Below are 26,983 nucleotides of genomic sequence, written 5' to 3'. Positions count from 1 at the left end.
GTTGGGGCCTCATCACTAAAGAAGGTGGAGAAGTCTTTTCCTTCTCTGTCCACACTTTGTTTGAACAAAGTTCTGGTTCATGGTGAAGAACATGACTGACATGTCACAGATAAACAGCATGGCACCACGAGCACAAAGCTCATCAACACAAGGCAGTTATGAACACAAAGAGTGTGGGAAATAGCTGTGGTCCAGCAGACAGGGCTTGTGGAGTGTGTCTCAAGCACCCATGGCCAACACCAAACACATTATGCAACATCCAACACTTCCCACTGAAAGCCCACAGTAATAAACAATCTCTTCTCTCACAGACTACCTTCTAGAAAAGATTTCAAGCCTTTACACATACTGCTCTTTTCCACACCTCTGTGAGATAGGGTCTAGGTACCCTAGCTCTAGTCCTCCCTGTGTTGTCAGTGAGAAAGCTGGTTACCAGATCCCACCAGATGTTCAGCAGTGCTGCTTTTATACCATGGCCTACCCAAAGACAAGGCACTGGGCTTCCCTCTCTTCACATGGCTGCCCACTGAGGTACACCAACAAGTGAGTTACATTTTTTGAGTAAGGCCATAGTAGAACAGATGTAAACCTGCTTTAAGCATGAGTCATCACCAGCTTTGTCTCAGCTCCCCATCCAGACACCACAGCTCACCCACCTCTGGTGACCCCCAGCATCACTGGAGCCCACTAAAGTCTTCTCTGCTCTGTTGGTGCCCTGCACCCCTCATGACTGTGGGACAATCTCTGCCACAAAGAGGGACTGGTGCCACAAAAGTTCACACACACCTGCCCTGGGTGGGATGAGGCAACATCCCAATGTGGCACTCAACAGTGATCCATAGAGGAGGAACAGCAGTTTCTGGTGCCAGATGACATCATGCTTTCAATGTCACATCCTCCTTACACCAGTTTGTTGCCTGCCTGGTACAGCCTGAGCCAGGTTTAATTGTTGTGCTGGCTTCCACTGTGCAGTGATGGGATCAGCTGGGGGTTTAATGTAGTGGAGCAATGCTTCAGGCATAGCAGAAAGATGCACTGAAAGGAGAGACAGGGGATCTTCATCCTGGACACAGGGGACACAAGGAGCAGCACGGTCCCCCAAAACAGCCATGGCAGCCAGAGCGACTGCAGGACACCCAACACTGACACAGCCCTGTCCAAGCAAAGGGTCAGGGCATGGATGTCAGCAGCTGTAATGGAAGCTGCTCCCCACCCTGATGAAACCTTGGCTCAGAATGGGGAGCTCAAGCTGCCCTATGCTGGGGCTTCCTTCAGAAGGGAAAAAGTGAAATCACTGATTAACCTCAGCTGCTGGAAGAACGCCCAGCAGGAACGTGCCTCAGAATGGTCACAAATCATAAAATAATAATAATAAAAAAGCCACAATGCTCTGGGGACATGAAGAGATTACAGAGAGTTGTTATTTGGCTGATTTTCACACTTCATTAGCATATGCATAATTTAACAAGTGAACGTGCTGAGGGCTGGCAAGACATAAGAGCCACTTTCTCCAAACAGAAACTGCAAATTGGGACAGCCACAGTTGGATTGGGTTTTAAAATTATGATGGAAAGGCAACAGACACCAGTCCTAGGCCTTCAGCAGAAGGTGTCGTCCCCCCCCCCCATTTTCAGGGATCGAGAAGCAAGCAGAGAGCTGCCATGGGAAGCAGTAAGGTGGCACCAGCGGGGTGTGGGCACAGCAAGAAAGGGAGAATTGGCACAGGAGAGCTGCAAGCTGAGGAGAGCTGTGAGCTGAAGAGTACAGTTCACACAGTGGGCGCAAGCCTTTGCAAAAGCAGCACCTCTCACTCCTTTGCCCTGCTATCCGTGGCAGCCACATTTCTAGCTGTTCCAAGCTGTAATTTCTCCATATTTTAACAGATGTTCTGTTTATGGAACTGCAAGAGGATTTAGGACTTATGAATAATGCCATGAGGTCTGGGAGATGTTTCTTTATTTGATTAACTGACCACAGACCATTTGTTTTACAACAAAGATGCTCAGCAATCCATGCACAGTGAGTTATTCAGACCCTGTCTATCATGATGGTTGACATCTCCCTGGTACCCTTCATTAGGATCTACACGACGGGAAGGATGCAGATGATGAGAGCACGTCCCCACTGCCCTCCATGATCATCCATTAGCCAGGGCAGAATCAATCGGCAAGAGACCCAAGATCGTGATGGTGGGAACCGAACACACAGACCAGATCTGACAAGCAAAGCAGGCTTGGGGAAGTCCTGCTCTCAGGGCACCCTGGCGCTCTGCTCACAGAGCAGCTTTGCACCTTTCACTCATTTCTGACTTTGGCTATAACAGTATTTGCTCCAGAGATAACAGGCAATCTCTCCACCACCCAACCACCTCTCAGTGGGACCACTCCCCATCACACTGCCCATCCCCACTGCCCACTCCACCCAACACCACCCAGCAGCAGCTTTGTCTTTGCTAATGGAGCTGAAGGAGCAAGGAATATCCCGGAGTGACAGGCAGGCTCCCAGACACGAAGCAAGGCCAAGCTGACCCTTTAGCTGTGAGTCTCTCCAGTGCTGCAGAACAATCAAACTGTGAGAAGCAAATGACAGCCTTGTCATATCCAGCACTGCCTGACATTGTCCTCAGTGAAATGTCACTGCACCAAGGCAACCTGTGAGCATGGGCAAGTGGAGCTCACTCTAAATCAAAGTGGAACTGACAAATGCACCTTAATTGTCCAAATTAAACTGCTGAGGGCAAGTACCTGGCACCACCCAGGTAACACACAGCTGCTCTCCACAAGCATCTGATTCTGACCAGTCCAAGTTCCTGAAAAGGCAACTATCAGTGGCTGCAGGAAGGGTTATTTTTATTCTGTCTTTGGCTCTCAATAAATGGACAAGAAATTTTGTGTTTGACTGCAGGAGGAGAACTTTGAGTTTCTCCATCAGAGGGAACACAGCAATGCCTGGCTGGCTCTGGATGTGGGTTTGTTTTGCCACACACAAATAATTACGAGTGAGGAGGCAGGACTTTGAAGTTGGACTTAGGAGCATGAGCAAAGCTACACTGAGAGTAATTAATTATGCAAAACTTATTTGTGCCTGGAATGTCAATACTTCAAGATGATGCAAATATGCACTTTTTGAACCTCTTCTAAAAACCCAAAGAATCCTTGGGATCAAGCCATATGGTCACAGTCAGCTTCCCAGAGCAAGCTTAATGCTGCCACCAGCCAGCAAGGATTTGGTCAATTAGTTTATTAAGGTGTTTATGCAAACACAAAGAGTTGGGGAAAGTCTCCTCAGTTTCTCTCTGACGACCTTACTAAGCATCAAAGGGCTGAAAAATGTTAATCTATAAAAATTAAAAAGAACAACCTTCTGCATCAGTCCCAAGGATTGACTGGCAGAAGAGATGAGCTGAAAGAGGCTTGAGAAGAGCTGGGTCCCGCCAGAGGTCACTAGGAACAGGCAAGATAGTCCCTTCCCACCTTGGAAACCTGTGAAATCTTCAGCAGAAAGCTGGTGAGTCAGCCAATTTATTATTATGTATCCCTGTCTCAGAATGAGGAGTATCTAATTACACTAATTGCTTCTGGTTTGGGAAGGTGCCTCTAAACAAGAGTGTTTCTGCCTGCTCAGGCTGCGGGTCAGGTTTTACATGCTCTGAGCAGATTAACTTTACTCCTAGTGAAGAATTTAATTACAGGAAGTGATTAGCCAAGTGCTCCCCATCAATGCAGCTGCAGCAGGAGCTGCCCAGGAGTGCTCCTGCTGCTTGGGAAGCCCAAGAACGGTAGAATCACAGCAAAGGCATTTGGGGTTTCAGTGCTCCCAGCACGACCTGGATCTCCACAGGCCAATTACAACATGCTGACTCAGGCAGCATTCAGCAGGGCTGGAAAGAGGGGAAACCAATAAAAAGCCAGCAGGAGACTGGAACTCCATTTTAAAACACAGGAATAACATCATTTTATGGGCTTCTTGTTTTCTAATTGCAACACTCCAAGAATCGATGGCTTTTGGAAAGTAAACGCAGACAGCAACCGCCTGCAACCCCACAAGCAGAGAGCAGCGCTGCTGGTCGGCACAGACATTGGCTTCCCCGTCTTCCAGAGGGGGATGGGACAAAAGGATGCCTTGAGTATTCCCCATCTGCTTTCACGTTTTTCACTACAGCTTAATAACTGTGGCAGCAGCTCCTCGCCAAGCAAGCTAAAGCTGTAATTAAATACACCTAAAATAGCCTCCCAGCCTCCAGACAGCTCTGCTGAGAGCACAGCAAAGGTGGCTCCTGCCAGGCACTCCGTCGGCATGCTCAAGCTGGAGGTGCAAGGGTTACACCAAGCCTCTAGTTCAACGTGCCACCATGCAGAGACCATCTCAGACACACCAGGCAAACACAGTCCCTGTTCATCAAGCCATCTCTGCAGCTTTTGGGGCACCCGCAGCCCCCTGCACCCACTGAGCCACCAGAATATCTCCTCTGCAAGGATCACCGAAAGCAATAGAACAGCTACTAAAACCCCACCTAAAAGCCAACATTAACTCTGCAGAATTAAAGTCTTTCCAAGCACTCTGCCAAGACGGGGTTTTCCCCAACAAACTACAGATAGGATGAGAGGAAACTGCCTGAAGTCGTGCCAGGGGAGGTTTAGGCTAAACGTGAGAAACAATTTCTCCCCTAAAAGGGTTGTCAAGGCCTGGCCCAGGCTGCCCAGGGCAGAGGTGGAGTCCCCGTTCCTGAAAGGGTTTCAAAGCCAAGGAGTTGTGTTGCTGAGGGACATGGTTTAGTGGTGACTAGGCAGTGCTGGGTTAACAGTTGGACTCAATGGTCTTAACGATCTTTTCCAAGCAAATGATTCTCTGATTCTAGCTCACAAGGACAGTATCACAGCATATTTTCTTGTGCTCATTATCACCTGCGTCTCTTTTGAAGCCTGCACATACACTGAAAAGGTATTGCTGGACCCATGAGCCAGGAAGCCACCTGCTGCTAGCCAATGCCTGCAGCCACCGCTCTGAACCTGGTATGCTGGGTATCAGCTATAGGTTCTTCAGGGGAGAGGGTTTCATCTGAAGGCCAGAGACTGTATGTGCAGAGGGAGAAAGGCTGCTTTTTCTGGCAAGTCCTAGTCCACCAGATTTCATCACCTTGTCAATAATTTCACACGTTGTCAGAAACAGATTGCAAGGAAAGAAGGAGGTTTGGTGAGGCAGGAGCTCTCACAAGACGGAGAACAAAGTGCCACAGAAGTCAGGGATTCAGGACAGTGTTGCCTCAAACCAGGGCATGGCTTCTCTCCAGAGCCATGATGCTCATTCCTGGCCAGCCAAGGGAACAGCTCCACAGTCTCCGGTCTGGCTGCCTTAGCACTGCATGAGTGAAGATCCATGGGCAGAGCGAGCAGCTGTGGTCCCGTGGTCAGAAAGGGACACTGGCACCAGCCATACTCATCACAGTGGTCACTCCCTGCATCCAAGCCATGGTGTAAAACACACCAAGGACTTTGGGCAGGACCCTTCACCCGTCCCCAGTAAGCACAGAGACAGGGCAAGACCCCATGGGGTCAGACACCTCCTGTGCGCTGGGACATGAGCATCCCTATGGTGACACTTCCTCCACAAAGTGCAAGGAAAGGTAAAAGGGATCCACAAACAACCTCTCAGTCTCAGGGCAGGGTCCTCTATGAGGAGAAAGCAGAGCTCTGCCACAATTAAAGACCAGACCTGCAAGAATGAAGCTGCCAGAGCTGCCAACCTTGCAGGCTGCCAGGGCGGCAGGGTCCCTGGCAAGGGGAAGCGCACCAGACGTAAGCACAAGTTGGAGCCAACCTGGCAGTTCTCTCTAAACACAGCTCTGTGCAGAGTCCCTTCTGTAGGAGGTCCCTGTCATCCCACACCACTCTCCTGCCACTCCATCATCAGCAGGTCCCTCACTGGACTCACCTATCCTGCAAGAAGCTGGAGAGCTGGGGAAAGGCAGGTGTGAAAGAAGGAGAAGGGCAGGAGCAAGGCATGGTGCCCCAGCACCAGAAACTACCTTCAGCACTAGAACATAGAGGCTACCATTTGAGAGGACAGATGTCCTGGTTTCAGCAGGAATTTTAGCAACACTCTCAGTCTGGGATTAGCCACACCAACCCCCACAGGACACCTGCCCAAAATACAAACTGACTGATTCCTTCTGCCCCCATCACATTTGTGTCAGGAGCTATTTCTGATTGCTATGAACACTGCAGCACAGGAGCTCTGTGACGCTCACAGGCCCAGGAGGTGAAACTCTGCTGGAATCCACATTATCAGCCACTTTGCAGTATCTCCAACTCCCCTTCAGGAAGGATCTCCATAGGTTTTTTCATGTTTTCACAGATAACTTAAAGGAACATGTTCACCAGAGTCCCACCTCTCCCGCTCCTGCAGCTCAACTGTTAACACACCAGGCATGGACCTATCAGCTCTTCCGTGAATGAACAAAGAAGGAGGAGGGTTGGGAGTGCTGCCTGGCAGTTGATGAGAGGAGGACCCTAGACATAGACATGAAGGCAGAGTCACATGACTGCTTTCTCCACTTTTCTGTGAAGGCAAATGGCCTAATCCTTCACATTAGGTCAATTGAGGAGATCTCCATTACTGCCTTGGGTGGGCCAGAGTCCTCTGAGAAGAAACAGAGATGGAGGTGCCTTTGTGAGAGCAAGGCAAAGATGCCCTCCAGACTCCTGAGCAGCTCAGGGAGGGACATCCAAGTGAGGGATCTGCAGAACAATGTTATGAGTTTGTAGCCTTAGCAACAGGTTGGCACAGTTATGGAAAGACAACACAAAATACAGGAGTTCTGAAGACTCCAAGAAGAGCAAAGACAAATGCCAAACTCCACAGCTTTGAATTTGTCACGCTACATGCCACCAGTGTTTGAGATGGCCATGATGTTGCTGCCTACCATGCTGTCCACATGCCTCACAAGGTTACACAGCACTGCCTGCTGGGCACTGCCTCAACCATGGGGATGGGAACCTGCCACAGGAGCTCTACCTGCTTCACTGAGCTGTCCTAAGGACACTCCACACAGCCTCCCACTACCCCCATGCTGAGATGGTTCATTTCTTTCTCCCTTTTTCTTCTCAATCAGTGCCCAGGCAGGAGCAGGTTTGCTCATGGCCACGACAAACCCACGTCTGTGCAGTGAAGCACATGGGCACACAAGGTGGCAAGTGAAGACACAACCAACCACCTCCAGCTGTGTGGGCTGCTGGATTTGCAGCTGCTCCTCCCTGGAGAAAGGGTGTCCCAGAAATGCTCATGAACCTTCCTCTGCCCTCCTGTCTCCTCTCACAGGTGAAATACCCCCCTCAGAATGAGAGATGGTGTCCAGCTGCACACAGGAACCCCTCGTGTGACAAGGGCAACTTGCACTATGGATTTTCCTGCTAAAGTAGACGGTAGGAAAGTCAAAGACCTCCACAGCCATTGTCTACAAGCCAGACAGACAACCTGAGGAGAGCATCAATTCTCCTGTCCTGGGGCCTAAACCATGCAGGACAGCAGGACTGCAGGCACAGATGTGTCAGGACCAGGATGTCACAGTGGTATTTAGCAGACAGACAGTGCTGGTGACAAAGTGCCACAGCTGCATCTGCATCAACAGCTACGAATGACCAAGAGATGTGCTGGTCAGGGCCTGTGGGCCAGGACACTGATTGGTAACCTTCACACAGGAACAGAGGGCAATGCTTGGCTTCAAGAACCCAAAGCTCAGCAGGGCTGAGAATCCAATGCCCAGCAAGGCTGAGAACCCAGAGCTAATTGCACTGAGCCCAGGGAGCTGCTTCCCCTGTAACAAGGTTAGGCTCCGGGAGCTGCAGATCCCATCTGCAGGAGCAGGCTGCCGAGGATCCTGCTATTAATAGCCACTGGTACACACTTACCTCCAGCTGAGGGACACGAGCAGGGAGGAGACAACCAGATGGATATAATGCATTAGAGTGACACAAAACCAAAAAAAGGATGATCCACTTCCCCACATCCTCACACACATCTCAGGCTTGCAGCTGGGCACAGACAAAGTGTCACATGTGATTAACTCGTGAACATCCTAATTAGAGAGTTCTTAGGTTAGATCAAATGTCCAAGCATGACAAGACCTCCCTGTCTCCTCCCAAGAGCCCTGCACAGACAAGGTAATGCTGCAGACTTCAGCTCCAGCTTCAACAAGCAGTGCTGAGCCTGGTAGTGCCCTAATGGGCAAGAATCAGTAAATCCAGTAAAATAGGAGCGAGAAGCCACAGCTCATTTGTGATGCACTTTGAGAGTTGCTGCTGAAGGAGGGCTGAAGGAAAAGCAGGAGCTGCTGTTCTCTTGCCAACATTACAGCTGCATGGGGATTCCTAAGTGCCTGACTCGGGCTGGATCCCCATGCCAGTCTCCCAGCAAAGGGAATTGCCACCTGACAGGCACCACACTGACAGGGAATACTGAGCTCTGACCATCTCAGGACCTGTGGGGAGAAACACATCTGGCTCCATCAACACCAGGGACAACCCTGGCTATGAGGTAATCTCAGCATGGCATCACAAACACAATCTTGGATGAACTAAACCAGTTAGTTCCACCAGTATTGGCCTCTGACTTAATTTTTATGCCCAATGACTAAAAAAAGATGCTTCTTTGCTACTTGCATCACTGAAAAAAAACTGAGTAACCTGTTTTTAGCTGGAGTTGCTTCAACAGTAACACCAAGCTGCTGCATTTCACAGGACTCCTAATGAAAATATCCCATTACGGTGCCAAACCACCAAAGTGTGAAACAGGATCCATAACCAAAGCACTCAGCTGAAGGAACCTCAGACCTAGCTGGGACTGGGGGAGAGGGGCTTGCAGCTGCACACTGCTGGATGTGACACATCAGGAGATACCTGCACGGTGCCAACAGCATGGCAGACAGCCCAGTGCTGGGCCAGCCTGGCTGAGAGACGACTTCTCTCTGGCTTTCTCATTCAGCATAGCCTCATGTGCTCACTAGCAGCAGTCAAGATCTTCCTTACAGCAACTGGGCCTCCAACACCTAGCCCCAAGTCTGCTTCCTGCTCTGACATAAAGAGCACAGGGTTGAGGAAATCACAGGCTCAGAGCATCGTTCAGTGTCTTCCAGCCCAGCAAAGCTCCTGGGACTCAGAGGCACTGCCAAGGTGGTCAGACCAAATCAGGGCATGGCCATGTGGAATCACACTGGTGTGGTGGCTGCATAGACCCTCAGCCAGAGAGCATGACTAAGGATGGGGTAGAGGGACACCTTCTCCAAATTCGAGGCAGAGTTCAGCAGCACATCACTGTCTGGAGATGCACAGGTCCTCATCCATCCCAGTGCCTCCTCACACACCCGCTTTGTGCAGAAGGTAGCTGCTGCAGGGGTGCTGGTGAAGATTTTGATGGGTTTATGCAATGACACTCTGGCTTCTGCCAAGAAAGCAGGCAAGGCAACCAAGCCAGCCCTGGACACCTGCGGTATTTGTCTGCTCCAGCTGAGAGCATTGCCCCGAGCTGGTCTGCCCCAGCGGCAGCAATTGCGAGCAGACAGCTGGCACAGCACTGCTGCCAGCCAGCGATTTCAGTGGGGAGCCAGTTACAGAGCACCGCTGCTCATGCTGCTGCTGTAATTAAGGGTCTGCCAGCCTGCTGCAGCCAGGGCCAAGTTTATTCAGGACTGGGAAGGAAGGCTCTCAGAAACCACCTCTCTCATTCTCCCTCCTTCATTTCCCCAGTCTTACACATGCACAATTCCATGAACAGCTTGCCAGCCAGATCAGAGCAGCTTCCGCCTCTGCTGATGTCTAACCTCCAGCAGCAGACCACACCTCCTGCTTGGAACAGCAAGTGCAAGGGTTCCGTGTCAGAAGGCACAAATCACCTCAGAACAGAGGCTCCCTCCACCTGCCAGCAAGGTGGAAATCAGCTGACACCTATAGGGTTGGAAGGGAAGAAGGACAGAGAGGAAGGACTGGCTCCTCTGCTCCCCCCGACCTCCCTCACCTGGTAGAATTTACTCAGCCCACCAGTGCAGCCTCTGCCACCCCAGATAACACTGCCCATCAGCTAGGAATGGTGGGAGAGTGGCAGCAGAAGGGACTTGGCTGGATGGCACTCAGTGCTGGTTCAGCACCAGGCTTGTCAGAGAGCTCACTTTGCTTACAGAGCTAACAGAGGAACAAAGGACATGCCTCAAGACTCACCACCAAGGCTGCTCACTCCAGGACTGCCTGGTGATACAGCTGACCACAGGTAGTGTCTCGACCACTGTCCTCGGCCCTGGCCATGACCAGGGGACACCCAGGACACCCAAGACAGCAGCACTGGGCACAGAACACCAGTCCCAAGCTGGCTGTCACGGGGTGCTGCAGTGGGCATTAACCCAACCCCAAGGATGGTCAGAGGGCCAGGGCCAGGCAAGGCCACTACCCAAAGAGGTACTGACCACAGGGTCACACCAGCCCAGAACATGTGTTAAACAACAACTCAAATGTGTTTATCTGGCCATCAATGTGTATGTCTCTGAGGACTTCTACATCCAGAGTGAAAACACCAAGATGGAGCTTGAACACTCCAGTTGTCTTCCAAAGTCTACAGCCCCCTGGAAAAGAGCATGCTAGGGAAGCCACATGTGTGGGACCCGTGTCACTGTAGATGCATCACAAACAGTGGCTGTGCCAGGTCTGGCTCCACTGATGCTGTGCTTCAGAGTTTTGGACAGTTTCCATTTCAGTACCCCTGCACTGAATGAGCTGCAGATCAAACCAGACAGCCAACAGCATTTTTAAATTGAACTACAAAATTATTTAAAATACCCTTTGAGGATGTTATCAGAGGGTTAACACCCACTCTGGCTCCAGATAACACAGCAGCGGGAACTGGTAATGGGCACCACAGAACATGATTTATTTTTGCCGAGCAGCTTGGCATCTATAAATCTCAGCACTCTTAACAGTTAAAGTTGTTATTCTGATGACAAAACAGACATGAGGGAGATAAGAGCCTTTATCTCCATTAATGTTTTATTGTTACTCAGAAAGCAGGGATAAGGGACAGGTCCAGGAGCAGGGATAATGTTTTATTGTTACTCAGAAAGCAGGGATAAGGGACAGGTCCAGGAGCAGGGATAATGTTTTATTGTTACTCAGAAAGCAGGGATAAGGGACAGGTCCAGGAGCAGGGAAACCACAGCGACTGGTTTGCATTCACGGGGAGTGGAGAGCATGCTCGTGTTTTACGACTGCACTAGGGAATCTTCTGGGACCCAGGGCAAGGCAGATCGAAACGGGAGGTTGGCTGCTGCTTTGGTTTCTGGTTTCTGCTCCTGTTACCTTTCCTTTCACAGGATCTGCTTTAGCTCAGGGGATTTAGTCCCTCACGCTGCACAGCCACTGCCACACTGCACACAAGCAAGAGAGGAAACAGTTTTTAAAAGAAACAAAAAGGCTGCAGAGCATTTCTGTGCAATGCAGACAAACAGCCCTGCCACCAAGGCAGGACCCTGCCAGACCCACCAGCCACCTGGGAAACACTCTCTGGTCTCTGCCAGGCCCTGCTGCCTGGATTCCTGCAGCCCCCCACCAGCTTCTAGCCCCTCTGATATCTTCCTTCCCAAGGCACACATCACACCTCAAAGATCTACCACAGCCTGATGAGCTGGCCCCAAAACAGAGTGAAGCTTCAGTAGCAGGGCAATTGCAGGAAGCTTGAGCAGTTAAATCCTGAGAAACAGAAAACCTACACAGATCACACAGCCAAGTATCAGGCCCTGCTGTGCCAGGAAGGGCTATAGCCAGGGGCTCACAGCCCCATTGTTCCTCCTAATGACTGTCACTCACGTTTGCTGCACACTAAAAGACAGAAGAAGCATCATGAGCCACCCTCAGCAGGTGTGTTCCTGCTCCATGGCTCCTCCACCTCCAAACTCCCCAACCAAGCACTGCTTGGGGTGTCTTACATTGACCTAGAGTGGGCATGACACCAAGGAGCAGTGGCTGCTCTGGGGTTTCCTTCACATATGCCCATCTGAACTCCAGGCAAAGACCAAGAAGCTCCCCTTAGATCTTGGCAAAGCCTCCATCCCCTAGGCAAGCAGCAGGCAACACCCCAGGGCATCCACCAGCACGGGCAGGGTCAGGCAGTGTGGGTAAGGACAGGCAGCACACTCCTCCACCAGAGCATCAGTGACAAAAGCCCAGGTCTGAGATGTGCCAGCCCTGCCCAGGCAGCACCACACTGCTGAGTGGATTCAGAAGCCAAATGAACCAAGCAGAAGCCTGAATTTGATGAAGGGGAAGTGCAAAGCCTGCATTGCTCATTGGAAACACCCAGGCTGTAGAAAAGCCTCACCAAAACTACAAAGTTCTCCTGCAGGGTGTTACCCCAGCCTGTGCCACCCACCTGGCACTGTGCTGTGCTTGCCCATGCTGCTCCTGGCAGAGGGGCCGAAGCTCGCTCAGGACAGGAGCTGTCTGAACTGTCAAGGGCAACATGAACCTCATTCAGCTCAGGCAACTGCTGAATATCACTGCAAATCTGGCAGGGAATAACACAGGCATGTCAAAGACAACAACAGCACCCAGGACTCCCCTCACTCACTGACACACCACACAAAGTCCTGCCAGTCCAGTGGAATTCGAAAGGCACAGTGCAGGAGGAGCAGCACCACTCCCTGCTCCACCAATGACAGCAACTGCTGCAGGAGACAAACTGCCCAAAGCCCCTCCAAATGCTTCCCCTCGAGAAGTCAGGCTCACAGAACATCAGGTGAAAGACAAGCAGGGTGCTGGAAGAACAGCTCTGACTGGGGACATTGACTCCAGTGGCTCAGTTATGCCTTTCCAGGGACACCAGCTGTGCTCAGCACTTCTGACAAGCTATGAACAACGTGCTCAGTGTCTCCAGTGCCCAGCTGCAGGGGCAGGACGGCCACAGTGGCACCTCACCCTGTCCAGGAGTGCTGGGGCCAGACACAGTGTGCCCAGGCCAGTCCCAGGTTTGCTCTGCCCCAGCTGCCCAGCTCCAGGGCAGGGCAGTTGCCAGTCCCCCAACTCACAGGGACTTTGGAAGGACTCAGGTGCCACTGCACAGGGCTGCTGGGTGCCTGGCAGTCACAGCAGCACCACACTGATGCTGAGAGGAGAAGTCAGAAGGCATTGTTTGGCACCCCAGATCCCCACTCCAGTCCCGCAGCAGCCAGCACCTGTGTGGCACTGCTCAGCACTCCCTGCAGTGTCCACGCTCGATACAGCCCTGCCTGCAGCTGGGTGCCTGCTCAGCACCTCGGTCTTGGCACTTCCAGCTCCCAGTGGCAACCCAGATGGGGAGGAGCAGGGTGGAAGCAGCTCCTATTTTTAATTTGCTGGGTCAGCCCCCTGCCCACCAACATACCTTGGCTCTGCCCGCCTCACCCCTGTGCCAGCCAGAACACACCTCCTGTGGTGGTTACAGGAGCCACCAGCCCACACCAGTGGCCCAGGAGCTACGACTTACCTTCTCAAAGGATCTCTTCCACAAACCTTTATTACCACAGCTGAGCACCACTGAGCCCTGTGCCAGGGGCACACCTCTGCTCTAGTTCCCACAGTTTAGGGTGGCTGATGATAACCTGAGTGCCATGGCAGACCTCCTGACCTTCCAGTCACAGGACTTCACCAGGTTTTGTGGGAGGAGGCACTAGGGTTTTGGCAGAGAGCTGTGGTCTCTTGTTCACAGAAGCAACCCCAAGAGCCTTGTCCAGGAGCAAGGCCACACTGGATCGAATCAAAAGCACATCCAGCCCCATGTTTCATCTTCAGCAGACAGCACGAGATACACACAAATGGGACAATCACATAAGTTGTTTCCACTCATATTCTCTTCCACTCTCTAACAAGGTGCAGCTCAGGGGCCTCCAGAGCTTGACAGTTTCCATGACTTTGTCCAATCTCTTCCAGATGCTGAAAGATCATGAGGGTTGACTATCCCATGGGAATGTTTCCCAGGTCTGCTCCCCTTCATATGACTGCAGCCCCACTGGACCTTCAGAGGTTTCACCCCGGTGCTCATGGTGTCTATGCCACAACATAGCCTCAAACACATGTCAACGGCTGCAGGGCAGGAGCACAAAACACTTTGCATCAACTGCCAACCTCCTCACACCCCACAGCACCAGCACAACATGGTCACTCTGAGCTGGAAAGATCACCCCAAGTACCCAAGAAGCCCTCTGATAAGACACCAGCACTCTACAGAGCCTGGACACCACCACAGGAGCTGCCTGAAGAACATGCATGTCCAAGACAAAGCACAAAATGGAGGGAGGCACAGAGGGGACAGGACAGGAAAAGCATGGGGAAAGCCCCTGGGGCCTCTGCCACCACTTGACCAAGTGCAACAGTCCCACGTGGAAACCTGAGGACCAGGTTTCCAGTGCCACCACCCCTGGGCTCAACATGTGAGCACCCACAGTGTGGCCACAGCTTGAAGGAAAGTCCAGTGTTGGGTTATGACCTGATGCAGCTGGTCCCAGAAGATGGGCCCCTAAAGCAAGAGAGACCAGGGAAATGCTGAGGTTTAGGGCCAGACCACTCCACACTGCTGTCCACGCCTCCCAGGGCTGACTCAGCTTTCCCTATCACCAGAGAGGAAGTAGGTCCTGACCTGGCACAAAGATTGGAAGGCAGACACGCCGATCCCCGTCCCCTGCAGACAGTGTGAGCCCCACAGAAGCCATCACCAGTGACCAGGGGCTCTCAAACCCATCTGTGGTGGGTCCAAGCCACATTACTGCCTGCTCCCAGCCCCTTGGTAATCCCGGGATTACAGACTCCCCAGGCACAGCTATTCTCTCATTAATCTCTGGATTAAAGTATCCCCAAGTCGGCTTTGACGCAGGGCACTGCCGGGGCCGACTCACCGCTCTCCTCCCAGTGATCCCTGGATTAGAGAGAAGGAGCTGTGTCCGTGGGTCCTTCCCACCCAGCTGGAGCCCACGCTCAGGAAGAGGAAGGGAGGACTAAGCACAGGACACTTATGTACTTCAAAGCATAATGGACAGATTGTGTTTTGTAATCAAAGTGCTTATGTGACAAAATAACAACTTCGAGGAGGTTCCCAGATTAATGAAAGCCCAACCCAGCTGATCCCCAAACAGCACCTCGCTGCCTTTTGACACAAACACCCCACAGCTCTACCCTGAGGAAACACCTCACTCACTGCTGGGCTGGGGACTACACATGGGTCCCCCAAATGCCACCACAGCGGGCTCTCAGCAAACTGCCCAGCAAAGAGAAGCTTTCAGGGTCTCAGCAGAGACACTATGGGTCTGGTACAGCCTCAGGCTGCTTCTGCAGCTCATCCCAGGAGGATGAGCAGGAACCAGGGATGTGCTCCCCATGGACAGCTGGGAAAGGCTAAGGGGACCCCCAGCTCAGTCCCAACCCCTGGGATGGGCATGGGGAGGTAAAGACTAGAAAAGCCCTGGGATGGGCACACAATCAGCTGATGAGGAAACTTGTGACCAGCTGGTCAGGTTGTAAAGACATTGAATGCTTCTCTCTCCCAAAACAGAACAAAAGGGCCTGAACCTATCCTCTGCCATAAGTGGAAGCTGTGACACATCTGACAGTGCTGGGTACCCAAAAGTCCTTTGGAGGTGCTGGTGGAGGTACTGCTGTGGCCACATCCCTGGCATCAGGGTGGAAGGAGCCCATCATCAGGACTCCTTCCCACAGCACGATGGCAGGGTAGGGATAAAGCAGGATGGGAATGACTGAGAGAAGTGAGGGGGTTACAGCTGGAAGTAACAGGATTAATGCAGGAAAAGGAAATGAAGGCTTAGTGATGGATTTATCAACAGCAAAATCTATTCAGTTTGGGAAGCGCTCCTCAAGGAGATTAAGGACTGGCTGGGGCATCAGCCAGACCCATGGGAGAAGGGGTGCAGGGAGCAGCCATACAGTGGGTATGCCATGTCCCCGAGGCCATGCAGCCCTGGCACAGCTGTGCTTGTGTCCACAGAGGAGATGCTTCCTCAGCAGAGCTGTCGGGAGACAGGGATATTCCTCTGTGGGAGGTCAGGTTGGCATCAAGACACAGCTGGCCTCACACCATGGCCATGAGATGAGAGCCCTCCCAAGGTCCTTCTATGGGCCACCTCCCCCAGGCAGTGCCAGGCAGTGCCACCACTCCTCCTTCAAGCACACTGATGGGAACCGCATGTGCCAGGGTAGGACCCAAGCTTGTACACCTGCAGCTGAGGCATTTGCACCAGAGTATAGATGAGGTGCACAGCCCAAAACACACACCTCACTCAGAAACTCCTCCCAGGGCCCTCCCTGGAGCAGGTCCACAGTGCCTGGGACAGAGGACAGTCACACTGCAAGAGATCTTACTGTTGGCTGTACCAAGCCATGCAGAAGGGGCATCTAACCATGGATACTGTGGGCCAAACCCTGGCAGGCTCTCCACAGAGAGCCCAGGACATCCCACAGCATCAGAAGGAAGTAGGAACAGAGAGAGAGAGAGCAGCCTGAGGAGAGATGTGCACAGTGGTTATGCTCCTGGTCATGCTCCTGAGTGGTGCCAGCCCAGCCCAGCCCCAAACCAGCCCTGCCACCAGACCCAGCTTCCCCCATCCAACATTCACTCTCCACCAAAGACCCTGCCCTGCAACAGGGTGGATGTTTACAGAGATGAAACACCCTCATTCCTCAGGTGGTGTCCTCCCAGGCTAAGCCTGACTGCCAATACTCTTGTCCCACCTGAACCTGCTGATCACAGGGCCTTGGTGACCACTGTCACTCTCATCAGGGCAGGTCACACAGCAAGGGATGTTCACATCATTCCTCCTTTGTTTGATGACATTTATCCAACTATAAGGCACCAAGAAATTCAGAGACTTGCCAGGTGGCCAGCAATGCAATACAAAAAGGTGACACTCACCGCTCAAAGCACAGGAGATGGGCATTTTGGGTCAAGCTACTGGAAATGGGCCAGTGCTAGGGGGTGTGGGTGGGTCTGAAGAGCCCTTCAACATCTCTAGCAAGTAAGTCTAAAAGTGGAAGCTACTCAAGCAGTTTGTTTTGTGTGCAAATAGTCTCAGTTTGTCCTACTTCTGGCTGGGCACTCAGCAGAACAGCGAATGAGGATGGATTTATGCAGCAGAACAAACCAAGCATAGTCTCTGGACATCCTTCACATGAGACTGCTGTTCCGGGGCAGCACTGTGAGCTCCGAGCCAAGAACAACACCCTGGAACCAGCTCTCACAGCTCCTTGTGCAGGGTGAACCCTTGCCACAGCAGCCCCACAGCATGCATGACATCTCAGTGGCAAAACAGCCCCTGGCAGCCCAAGCTCAGCAAGCACACGGACTGCACTTCCTCCATTGGCAGTACTCTGGGCACCACCACACCAGAGGAGGCGTTCAGCTGTGCCCTCCTGAAATGCCATCCTCACCCCACATTTGCATGAAAATACCAGACCTACTTAAGTGACAACAACATTTCAGTAAACCAAATTACATAACCCCATTTATTCCCTCTGTTGACACCCCAGAGACACTTTCATTTCCAAAGCCAGTCTTCACCTCCTGGACAGGACCTAGAAGGACTTTTGTTTGAAGCAGAAGATGGGTTACCAACCACATCACTTTAGGCACATGCTGCTTTCTTGTGTAGAAGAAATAAAAAAACTTTTTTTTTCCACCCTAGCAAGATCTGTCACATGGAGAATTAGAAGTCTTAAACACAACAAAGTGAGCAGAAGCTCTCAACCAACAGGGAGCCATGAAACACAGGTACCTCCTCCAGCCCCACCACAGCTATGGGACCACCACTGCACAAGAACTTGTGGGTGTGTCAGTTCTACAGAGAGGTTTGCTGCAGGTTTCTGGTATAACACACAAAGTTATTCTGAAAATGCCAGCATACATCTTGGGGAAGTTCACCACAGATTACTAAACAGGCTGGATGTTATCACTGAAACCTTGGGCTGGAAAATCCCCAGATCTCCTGGTGCCACAGGCTGAAATCACTTCAGGCTCCTCTCAACCCTCCATCCTTCTGACCAGAAGAATCAAGTACCCAGCAGGTCACAACAGGGCAACTGCAGACACATCTTTCATTTGCTGGCTACTGCAGCTGCCTTTTCTGATGCAGCAACAGCAAAATCATCCTTTCACGAGGCAGAGCAGCAGGTGATGTGAGCCAGGTGCCTGGGAAGCCTGGGAGCATAGCCCCATTGTGCTCTCCTGAGGCACCAGCTTCTGCCATCCCTCTCAGAAACAGCCCTGGCCAGTGTGGCCTCCCTGCCCACCTGCCACCAGCCCCATGGTGTCACCTCTCTGACCCTGGGGGCTGTCAACACCAGCACTTACATTTCAGCTACACACCAGCAACAGTAACTCACAGAGGATCATTTTCCATGGCTCACCAGGTATCCAAAGCTTTCCATTACTATATTAAGCCAAGATAAATCCTCCTTTAGCCATGCGCCAGAGTCATAAAATTCCCAAAGCCTGGTCTGCGTTGGCTTTCCTCTAGAGCCTTAGGAGGATCAGACAGTAAGGGAAAGCCTCTTCAGCGACTAATTAAGCTATTAATAAATCTGTTCAGACTCTCTGGTGTGGAGCCTGGTTTTGAAGTTCCACGCAAGGGGTCAGTGCTGCCGGGAGGGATGGGGGTGGTGGCTGATTTTGCCTCACAGCAGCTGCATTTCCCTCCTGAAGCCGGGGAGCAGAAGCAGGTTGTGGTGGAGCTGCTGTGAAGTCACCAGCTTCTCGACTGGCGGCAGCTTGGTCCCCTCCGTCCCCACCCGGCTGTGGAGCCCGTCTCTTTGTGGCAGGCTGCAGCGTCATGTGCAGGCTGCATCTCCCTTCGCGATGAGCCGAACATGGCCACACCGGCTGCTCCCGAGCCATCACGGGAAACCGGGCTGGGCTGCACCCGCGGCTCGGCCGGGCTGTGCCACTGCCCATGGCCACAGCCCTGGCATCTCCTCGCCCCTGCAACGCGCGGCTCTGCACAGGCGTCTCTCCCTGCAAAGGCTTTGCAGGAAAACCAGTCCCGACACAGCTGCTCAATGATGTTCGTTAACAGGGGTGCCAGCGGCAGCCGCCCGTTTCCTCCCGGTGCCAACACAGCCCCGGCCACGGGCTGGGCGCCGAGGCCATGAACGCAGCCTCCCAGTGAGCCCAGCAACCACCAGCAATTCCTGGCCCTAGAAGGGCACTGGCCCCGCTCCGCCGAGGAAGGGGCTGCGGAGGGTCCCGTGCTCGTCCCGCTCCCGCCCCGGCGACCAGGGTCGGGGGAACCGGCCGGGCGGTGGAGGCTCTGTCCCGGCCCGCTCCAGCTCGGGAGCGAAGACGAGGGGCTCCTGGCGGGAGGCTCCTGGTTCTCCGGCTCGCCACCGGCCGCGGCTCCGGTGGCATCAGCCCGGCTGAGCGGTGCGGAGGTCCCGGAGCCCCGCAGGATCGGCTCTGGGGAGCCCGCCCCGGCGGGAGGGACCCAGGGGGACCAGCGCTGCTGAGTCACCTGAGCGGGTCCGCCGCACGGCGCAGCCCGCACGGACGCCCGGGACCCCCACGCCGCACCCGGGCCGCGCCGCCGCGGGGCTGCCCAGTTCGGTCCGGCGAGGAGCGATGCCCGGCCCCGGCGCCAACAGCAGCCCCGCAAGCGCGGCCAGAGGTGCGGGGAAAGCGGCGGGAGAGGGATGGGGCGAATGTAGGCAGAAGCCGGGCCCGGGGACCGGCGCGGGGCGTCCCCCACCTGCTGCGGGCGGGCAGCGGTTTACCCCCGCAGCGGCTGCCGCTCACCTTCCGTGGCATAGCTGTGGTCCCGCAGGAAGCTGCCGCTGATCTTGCGGCTCTCAACGTCCTCCTCCATTGACGGCGGGCTGGCGGGCGCGGGGCGTCAGCAGCCGCAGCCGCGGATCCATCATCCCCCCCCGCGCCCTGCTCCGGCGGCCGGCCGCGAAATGCGGCGGTGGGGGGGGGGGGCGCAGGGGCGGCGGAGCCCGCTGGCTCCTCCCATACGGCACGGAACGGCTCAGCTCTGCACGGAGCGAATCTGTACGGCCTGGTTCGGCATGGAACGGGATCGGCCCGGTGTAGCGCCACGCTCCACCCGTCCCGTCGTGCTCGGCACATCCCGGACGGGCGGGGCGCAGAGCTGCCTCTGCCCTTGCCCCGGGGAATGGTCCTGTCCCGTGATACGCTCCTGTCCCGGGGATGCTCCCGCCCCGACTGCACACCGCTGCCCTAAAGAGGAACGGCGTCTCTTCAGGTGAGTTTTGTGTCCGAGAAGAAATGAGCCTTGGCACTGGCCGATCCACTGGTGACACAGGAGAAACTCATGGAGTGCAAGACCCCAACTCCACTCCTCTGAGCTCCTGCACCCGCGGTCAGAGGTAACACCTATCAGCAGCCCTCGCTCATCATTGCTGGACATTGGCTGGGTGCCACAGGGGAGATGGGCACAGGCCCCATGGCACCTTTACACTCTGTGCCCACTTGCAAGCACAGTAACCTGGCATCCCTTGAACCCCTCACAGCACGGGACCAGAGCAAGGCATAGGAATCACGGAGTTCAGCACCTGCCTTGGCAGAGCACAGTTCTGCGATGGCACAGGAGCTGTCCTGACAGCCCAGTCCCCCCAGCAGCAGGTTGCATTATTGTTACTGGGGCCCATGGGGAGCCAAAGGATGCAGGGGAAATGGGCACCAGTGCTGGACAACGCTGTCCTGCAGCAGTGACAGTGCTGTGCTGCAGCTGCAGTTCCTCTCCTAACTGTACTCACAATCAGAATCTCATTGGGAGGCTGCAAGATTTTACAGCCCACATGGTTCTGTGGAAATCACACTGCCTGCCTGGGAGCTGCTACTGCAGGGGAAGTACCTCTGAATGAGGAGACTCAGGGATTCCAGTACAGCCAGTAGGCACAGCTCGTGGACTGGTTACTCCACAGCACCTCATCATCGTCACTCCTCAGCACCATCACACTGCCACATGCCTTCTGGAGGACCATGTGGGTCCTCTCAGACAAGAAGCAGAAGACAGGAAAAGCTCTTTGTGACCAGGTGCTGTGACCTGGTGAGGAAAGGTGACACCCCAGGGTGAGAGCTGCCAGCCTGCCCAGCACACTTGCTGACATGCTGTCATGTAGGGGCTGACATGAAGTGATGTAAAACTGCACCTTGAAGAGCTTTGGCATCGCTCATGTGTGTCTGTACCTTCAGGGATTTGTCACTCAACCATGTCACTCCATGGGCCATTCGTTGCTGTGGGCATCACTCATGCAACAAGCCAGAAGCACTCACCAGCCACACATGAGCCTGAAGGCTCCATGCCCAGAGCCATCACTGGAACATGAGTTCCTCACTGTAATCATCAGGAACTTCTGGAAAGCAGGCAAAGATGTTGTAGTGGTGGCTGAGGCTGCTCTGGATGAGGTGGCTGAGATCCACAGGTTGGTCTGACTGCCCACTGTGATGCAGCCCAGGACCTGGCCATGATTCCACAGCAAAGTGCAAAGGTGCATTCACCAAAGCTCTCTTGCAGGACAGAAGGAGTCACAGCACAGTGACATCACCCTTTAAAAAACACCTCCATGTGGCTGGTGGCTCTGGGTTCATGCTACAGTGCAGGGAATACAACCACACACAGCACCACAAGACACAGAACTGCCGCTGGCTCTGGGCAGGGAACTGACACCTCTGTGCTTGTGGTCTCCACAGGAGACAGGAAGGGAACAGACTTCCCATGGGAAAAGAGAAGAAATGTTAAAACCAACCCAAACCTCACTAGACTCAGGAATGGGATCACCTCTACCTGCTGGCTCACAGCTGTGTAGCTGTGTGAAACACAGGAGCATCAAGCTCAAACTGCACTCCAGAAAAGCAAAGTAAAGGCAGGTTTTCAGTGAGCCAACACTACCATATCTCAGACCTCATGGGGCATGCCCTGGTCACAAGGCAATACCCAGCCGACCCACAAGCCTCTGCCATGCTAAGCAATATCTTCTAAGAAGTACAAACACAAACAAAAAACCCCTTCCCCTTCTCAGCGGGCTCCATCTCCACTGTGTTTCCATTCCAACATGTGCTGAGCCCTTCCTCCTTTATTAACCAGAAAAATTATTCTGCCCATTGTGCAAGAATTAAAATTATGCATGCACAAGTCCTGCAAAGTTTCTCTGCACCCCATGTCACTGCCACACATCAGCCACCTGTTTATCATGCATGGCACATAGGAACTGCATCAGGAAATTCATTTATCCTCAGCTCTTTAAAGCCCAGGTGCAATAACTGTGAACACATTCGCTATCCTGAGCAGGGATCCATTTGCAGATTAAATTCACCAAAGGTCAGCTTGTAGCTGCCACAGTTCTCCAAACCCCAGTGCCTGCCCTCTTACAGGCTCTGACATCTCCTGAAGAGCCAGAACACTTTCCACTCTACTGATTTTTGCTTCAGTTATGAGAGGCTGGAGAGCTCCCATGTGCAGGTTTCTGTGGGACTGAAGCAGTATGTCAGGAATAATTGAGTCAAACCCCTGATCTGATGCTGAACACAAACTTCCTCCATTCATTCACTCTGCTCTCACATCCACGAGCACTAAATCTGTTCTCCTCATTACTGCTCTGGGTTACAGCACTAGCCCCATATTTTTAACCATTAGATATATTATTAGATAACAGAATTTCTGTTAAACTTGTGGGAATCACATCTTTTGATGAGCTGATGGCTGGCATGGTGCCATTGCCAAGGGGTGCAGCCTGTGGCAGCAGCCCTGCTGGCAGCCCTTGCAGGCAGCCCCTCTGCCCTAGTCCAGCTCACACTGCTGCTCAGGTCCCAGCTTTGATCTGGCTGAAGGTTCTGCCACAAAACCGATGTTCTGGGAAGGAGAGCAGCTAAAGCTCTTTCACCATTTCTCTCATCATGTCCAGTTCTCAGTGCATTTATGAATGTGCTCCACACCACACTGGCTTGCAGATTCCAGTAGAGAACACTTCCAGTAGAGAGCACTTCCAATCTGAGCAGCTAATTAAGCAGCACAAATGGGGCAATTACATTCCTATTACCCCACACGCAGTCGGTGTCAGCCAGTCAGGCTGGTGGCTGGTCCCTATTTAAGGGATGACCCAAAGGGAAAGGGGCTGTCCCTTTGCTGAGCCCTGTGCTCGGCCCCACCATGATGCCCAATACTCTGAAGCCTTCTCAAAGCAGCACCTGGTCCAACACTCTGGTGGTTCAATGCAGAACCAGAGGTGCAGACAGCAGGGCAGGCACATTTCTTTCCAAAGGACCACCAGCACTCCAGCCCTTCATGGCAGGTGAATAAATATCTCTGCTGAGGAGCTGAGCATCCTGAGGGATCAGCATTGCCTGTGCACAGCCTGAGGAGTCCAAGGAAGGCTCATGAAGCACACCAACTTGTGATGGCCAGCAGAAAACATTCCCATCTAGCCACTGAGGGTGACACAGTGCAGGTAAACATTCTCCTGCTGAAGATCTTGTGCAGGGCTATCCTCTTCACCCGCAGGCTGGGCTGCTGCACGGTCACCAGAGAACATTTTTGAATCCCACTGCACGTTACCAGGCTCCTGAGCTTCCTGCACATTCCCCAGCCATGCTCTGAAACTATGCCCTTAGGTTTCTCTTCCAGCACACTCAAAGAGCCAACTCAGATTCCACTATATTAAGTCAGTTTGCTCCTCACATTTTCACCTACAAGTCACATAAGCAAGCTGGGTAGGCTGTAAACCACGTCTGGGATGATGTCCCAGTCACATGAACCTTAATTAGCATGACTGCACAAAGACCAAGATCAAGAAAACTGGGACATCAGGTCATGGGCAGCAGGCAAACTGCAGCCCTCTTGTTCACAAATGACAGAGAGTGAGGGTCAAGACCTCAGGGCAGAAAAGGGAAGAATCAGTTCATTGAATGCAAAGCAGGCAAAGACTTCTGCCTCCCAAAGGTCGAATGATAAATGGATCTACTTGGCCTTCACCCCTCCACTGTGCTGTTCCTGGTACTGGTACAAGCTGTACATGATTAACAGCACACCAGTAGCAAGCGTGGCCACACACCCAGTCTGGCTCAGGGAATAGCTGCTCCCCAAGTGCCTTCTCTTCTTCAATGAGACTTACCAGTTCTGTGGTACTTTAGCAGGAATTTCTACATTTTCACTCTTTCCCCACTGGCAGTACATTACAGGGTCTGAAAACAGCCTCCCTCTGCCCATTCACTGCTTCTGCCCTTTGGTCAAGCTGCCCCAGCCAGTGGTCCTCACCCAGATTCTTCTGAGGCAACATTTTGCTCTCCCCTTGTTGTACCTAAACAGCTAAAATGGAGCCAGTGGGACAGGTCTGTCAGTGCAAATCACAGGCGTTTTGCACAGGTAGTGTCAGATTTTGCACGTGTCAGTGTGTCTCTATGTAACCATGCACGTGGTGCATATGCAGTATGGACAGGTCACAGAATCACAGAAACATTCAGGTTGGAAAAGACCCTCAGGATCACCAAGTCCAATCAATAACCCTACTCTACAAGGTTTACCTCTAAACCATATGCCCAAGCAACACATTCAAATCACCCTTAAACACATCCAGAGTTGGCAACTCAACCACTTCCCTGGGCAGCCCATACCAATGCCTGACCACTCTTGTCCTGAAAAAATTTTTCTTAATGTCCAGTCTAAACCCACCCAGTTGCAGCTTGAGGCCATTCCCTCTTGTTCTATCACTAATTACCTGGGAGAAGAGACCAGCACCAGCCTCTCTACAATGTCCTTTCAGGTAGTTGTAGAGAGCAATGAGGTCTCCCCTCAGCCTCCTCTTTTCCAAACTAAACAGTCCCAGCTCTCTCAGTCACTCCTCATAAGATTTTTTTCTCCAGGTCCTTCCCCAGCTTCATTGCCCTCCTCTGCACTCACTCCAGCACCTCCACATCTCTCTTGTATTGAGGTGCCCAAAACTGAACACAATACTCAAGGTGTGGCCTCACTAGAGCTGAGTACAAGGGACAGAGCTACTCCTGCTGGACACAGCGTTTCTAATACAAACCAGGATGCCATTGGCTTTCTTGGCCACCTGGGCACACTGCTTGCTCATACTCAATTGCTTGTCAATTAGAACCCCCAGGTCCCTTTCTGCCAGACAGCTTTCAAGCCACACTTCCCCTCATGTTACCATGAGCTCTGGATGTACCAAATGGGGCCAGGCACGCTCACATCAAACCCACCACCCCTGATGGCAGTAGAAGCATCTGGAAATAGCAGCTTTTCTAAAGCCAAGGCATCTTTCTCTTTCCCAAGTCACTCCTACAGTGCAACCAATGCCCTCACCATGCAACTGGGATGAACACAGCACTTCCAGGAGAAAGATGTGAGGAGTTACTTCTTCTTGTACTCTGCAGATGATCCAGCCATAATAAACTCATTTTCTCTATGCTATTACAAATTCTATTATTTGTAAATCCACTGCAGAACATGTACAATGCCCCAAACATGGAATGAGGCACAGGATATTTCATGAGGGTCCAAGACTTGAGTGCCCTTTCAAGGCTACAGGGTGAAGTGTTTGTCACGTGTTCCTCACATCAGAGATATAATTAGCTTAAATACTTACACAGTAAATAGGATTTGCCACTTCTAAGGATTAAGGCCACATGTTACAGCACCAGTGCATCTGAACCAGCTAAGGAAAAAATTTTTGCTTGAAAGCAGCTACTCTGAGCAGAGCCGGAGATGAGATCTTCTGTCAGCACTGAGGTCCTGTTTGCCCCTTTGCATTTTGATGGAGTCACAAACTCCACCACAGCCCACAGTGGAAAGCCAAAGCCTGCCTGGAGCTGGCTGAGCATCCAGTCATGAAACACCGCTGTGGACACCAGCACAGGAGGTCTCCTGGGGACTGCAGGTCTATATATAGAGCACATAGCACCACACAACACACAAATACTGGCTCCTTGCCCCTAAGTGCTCAATGTCTGCTGCAGAGAAATGCAATACAAGGGACAAAGATGACAGCAGAACATTGTTCATAAGATAACCATTACAAGATGTCTAAAGCTGAATAACTAAATTTAGTGAGCACAGAATGGAAAAATAAAGTCAGTAGTTTGTTTCTTGGATTCCCCTCTTGGCTTCTTTTGAGTTGGTGAACACAATCACATGCTAATTCCACTATTTTATACCAAGACAGAGCTCCCCAAATGGTCTGCATTAGGCAAGGTCTCCTATTGGAGGGGAACATGAACTCACATATGTATTTGAGAAGATCAGGCAGTGAGTGCAAAGCTCTACTCATCTTCAGCTGGTTGTACAGCCCAGCCATGCACACCCCTGGCACCAGATGCTCACTACACACAGGCCTCATCCCCATGGGGCTCCAGGGACCAGTAGCTGCTGGCAAGAACGTGGATGGGAGCTGCCTTCCACAAACCGCTTCATTCAGCACTCCCTTGCTCAAAAAACTTCAGTCATCAAAGGCAAAAAACAATTCCATGGAGCCAAGATGACAATCACCCACCACAGTAATAACAAAAACCCAAGCCCCAAATCTTTGGAAAGCTCTCAAAGGACCAAAAGTCTGCACACCAAAAGTGACAAAGGGAGAAACCGAGCTCAGTTTGAGTGCAGATAAAAACTGTTCATGACATCATGTATTTTTGCTGAGCCCTCAGACACACCCCACACACCCTGGGGGGGAGGTGTGATTTGGCAGGATGGCTGTTTAGTTCTTTCCAATTACTATTAAATACACAACATTCTGTGTGGTCCCAAAGGTAGACTTGATTTGAAAGGATGTATGCCAACACGAGACACCAACACATCCAGGTCATTTTGAATCCTGTATCCTGAGCTGCGGTTCCTGCACTGCCTTCATTTAATCTGAGCATGGACTACATCAACAAGTAATGAAATCACAGTAAAGATTAAATTGGGCACATCTTGTAATACAAGCACAGCACTTTTCACAGCATTGTGAGCTTG

At 52.4% G+C, this 26,983-nt stretch overlaps 1 protein-coding gene across 2 annotated transcripts in view; it reads right to left on the bottom strand.

Moving 5' to 3' along the window:
- The window catches only part of PPP2R2B (protein phosphatase 2 regulatory subunit Bbeta), a 76,209-nt gene that overhangs the window by 31,950 nt on the left and 17,276 nt on the right, over positions 1-26,983 (bottom strand). Inside the window, exon 1 of one of the 2 annotated variants that reach the window (XM_054389406.1) lies at positions 19,801-19,870. The exons of the other annotated variant lie outside the window; for it this stretch is intronic. Coding sequence (XP_054245381.1) covers positions 19,801-19,870 — 70 coding nt within the window. Of the gene's footprint in view, positions 1-19,800; positions 19,871-26,983 lie in introns of those variants that run through there. 2 annotated transcript variants of the gene reach the window in all.

Source organism: Indicator indicator, chromosome 18 (genome assembly GCF_027791375.1).
Source record: "Indicator indicator isolate 239-I01 chromosome 18, UM_Iind_1.1, whole genome shotgun sequence".
Taxonomy (NCBI): domain Eukaryota; kingdom Metazoa; phylum Chordata; class Aves; order Piciformes; family Indicatoridae; genus Indicator; species Indicator indicator.
This window is presented reverse-complemented; position numbering and strand designations above follow the sequence as displayed.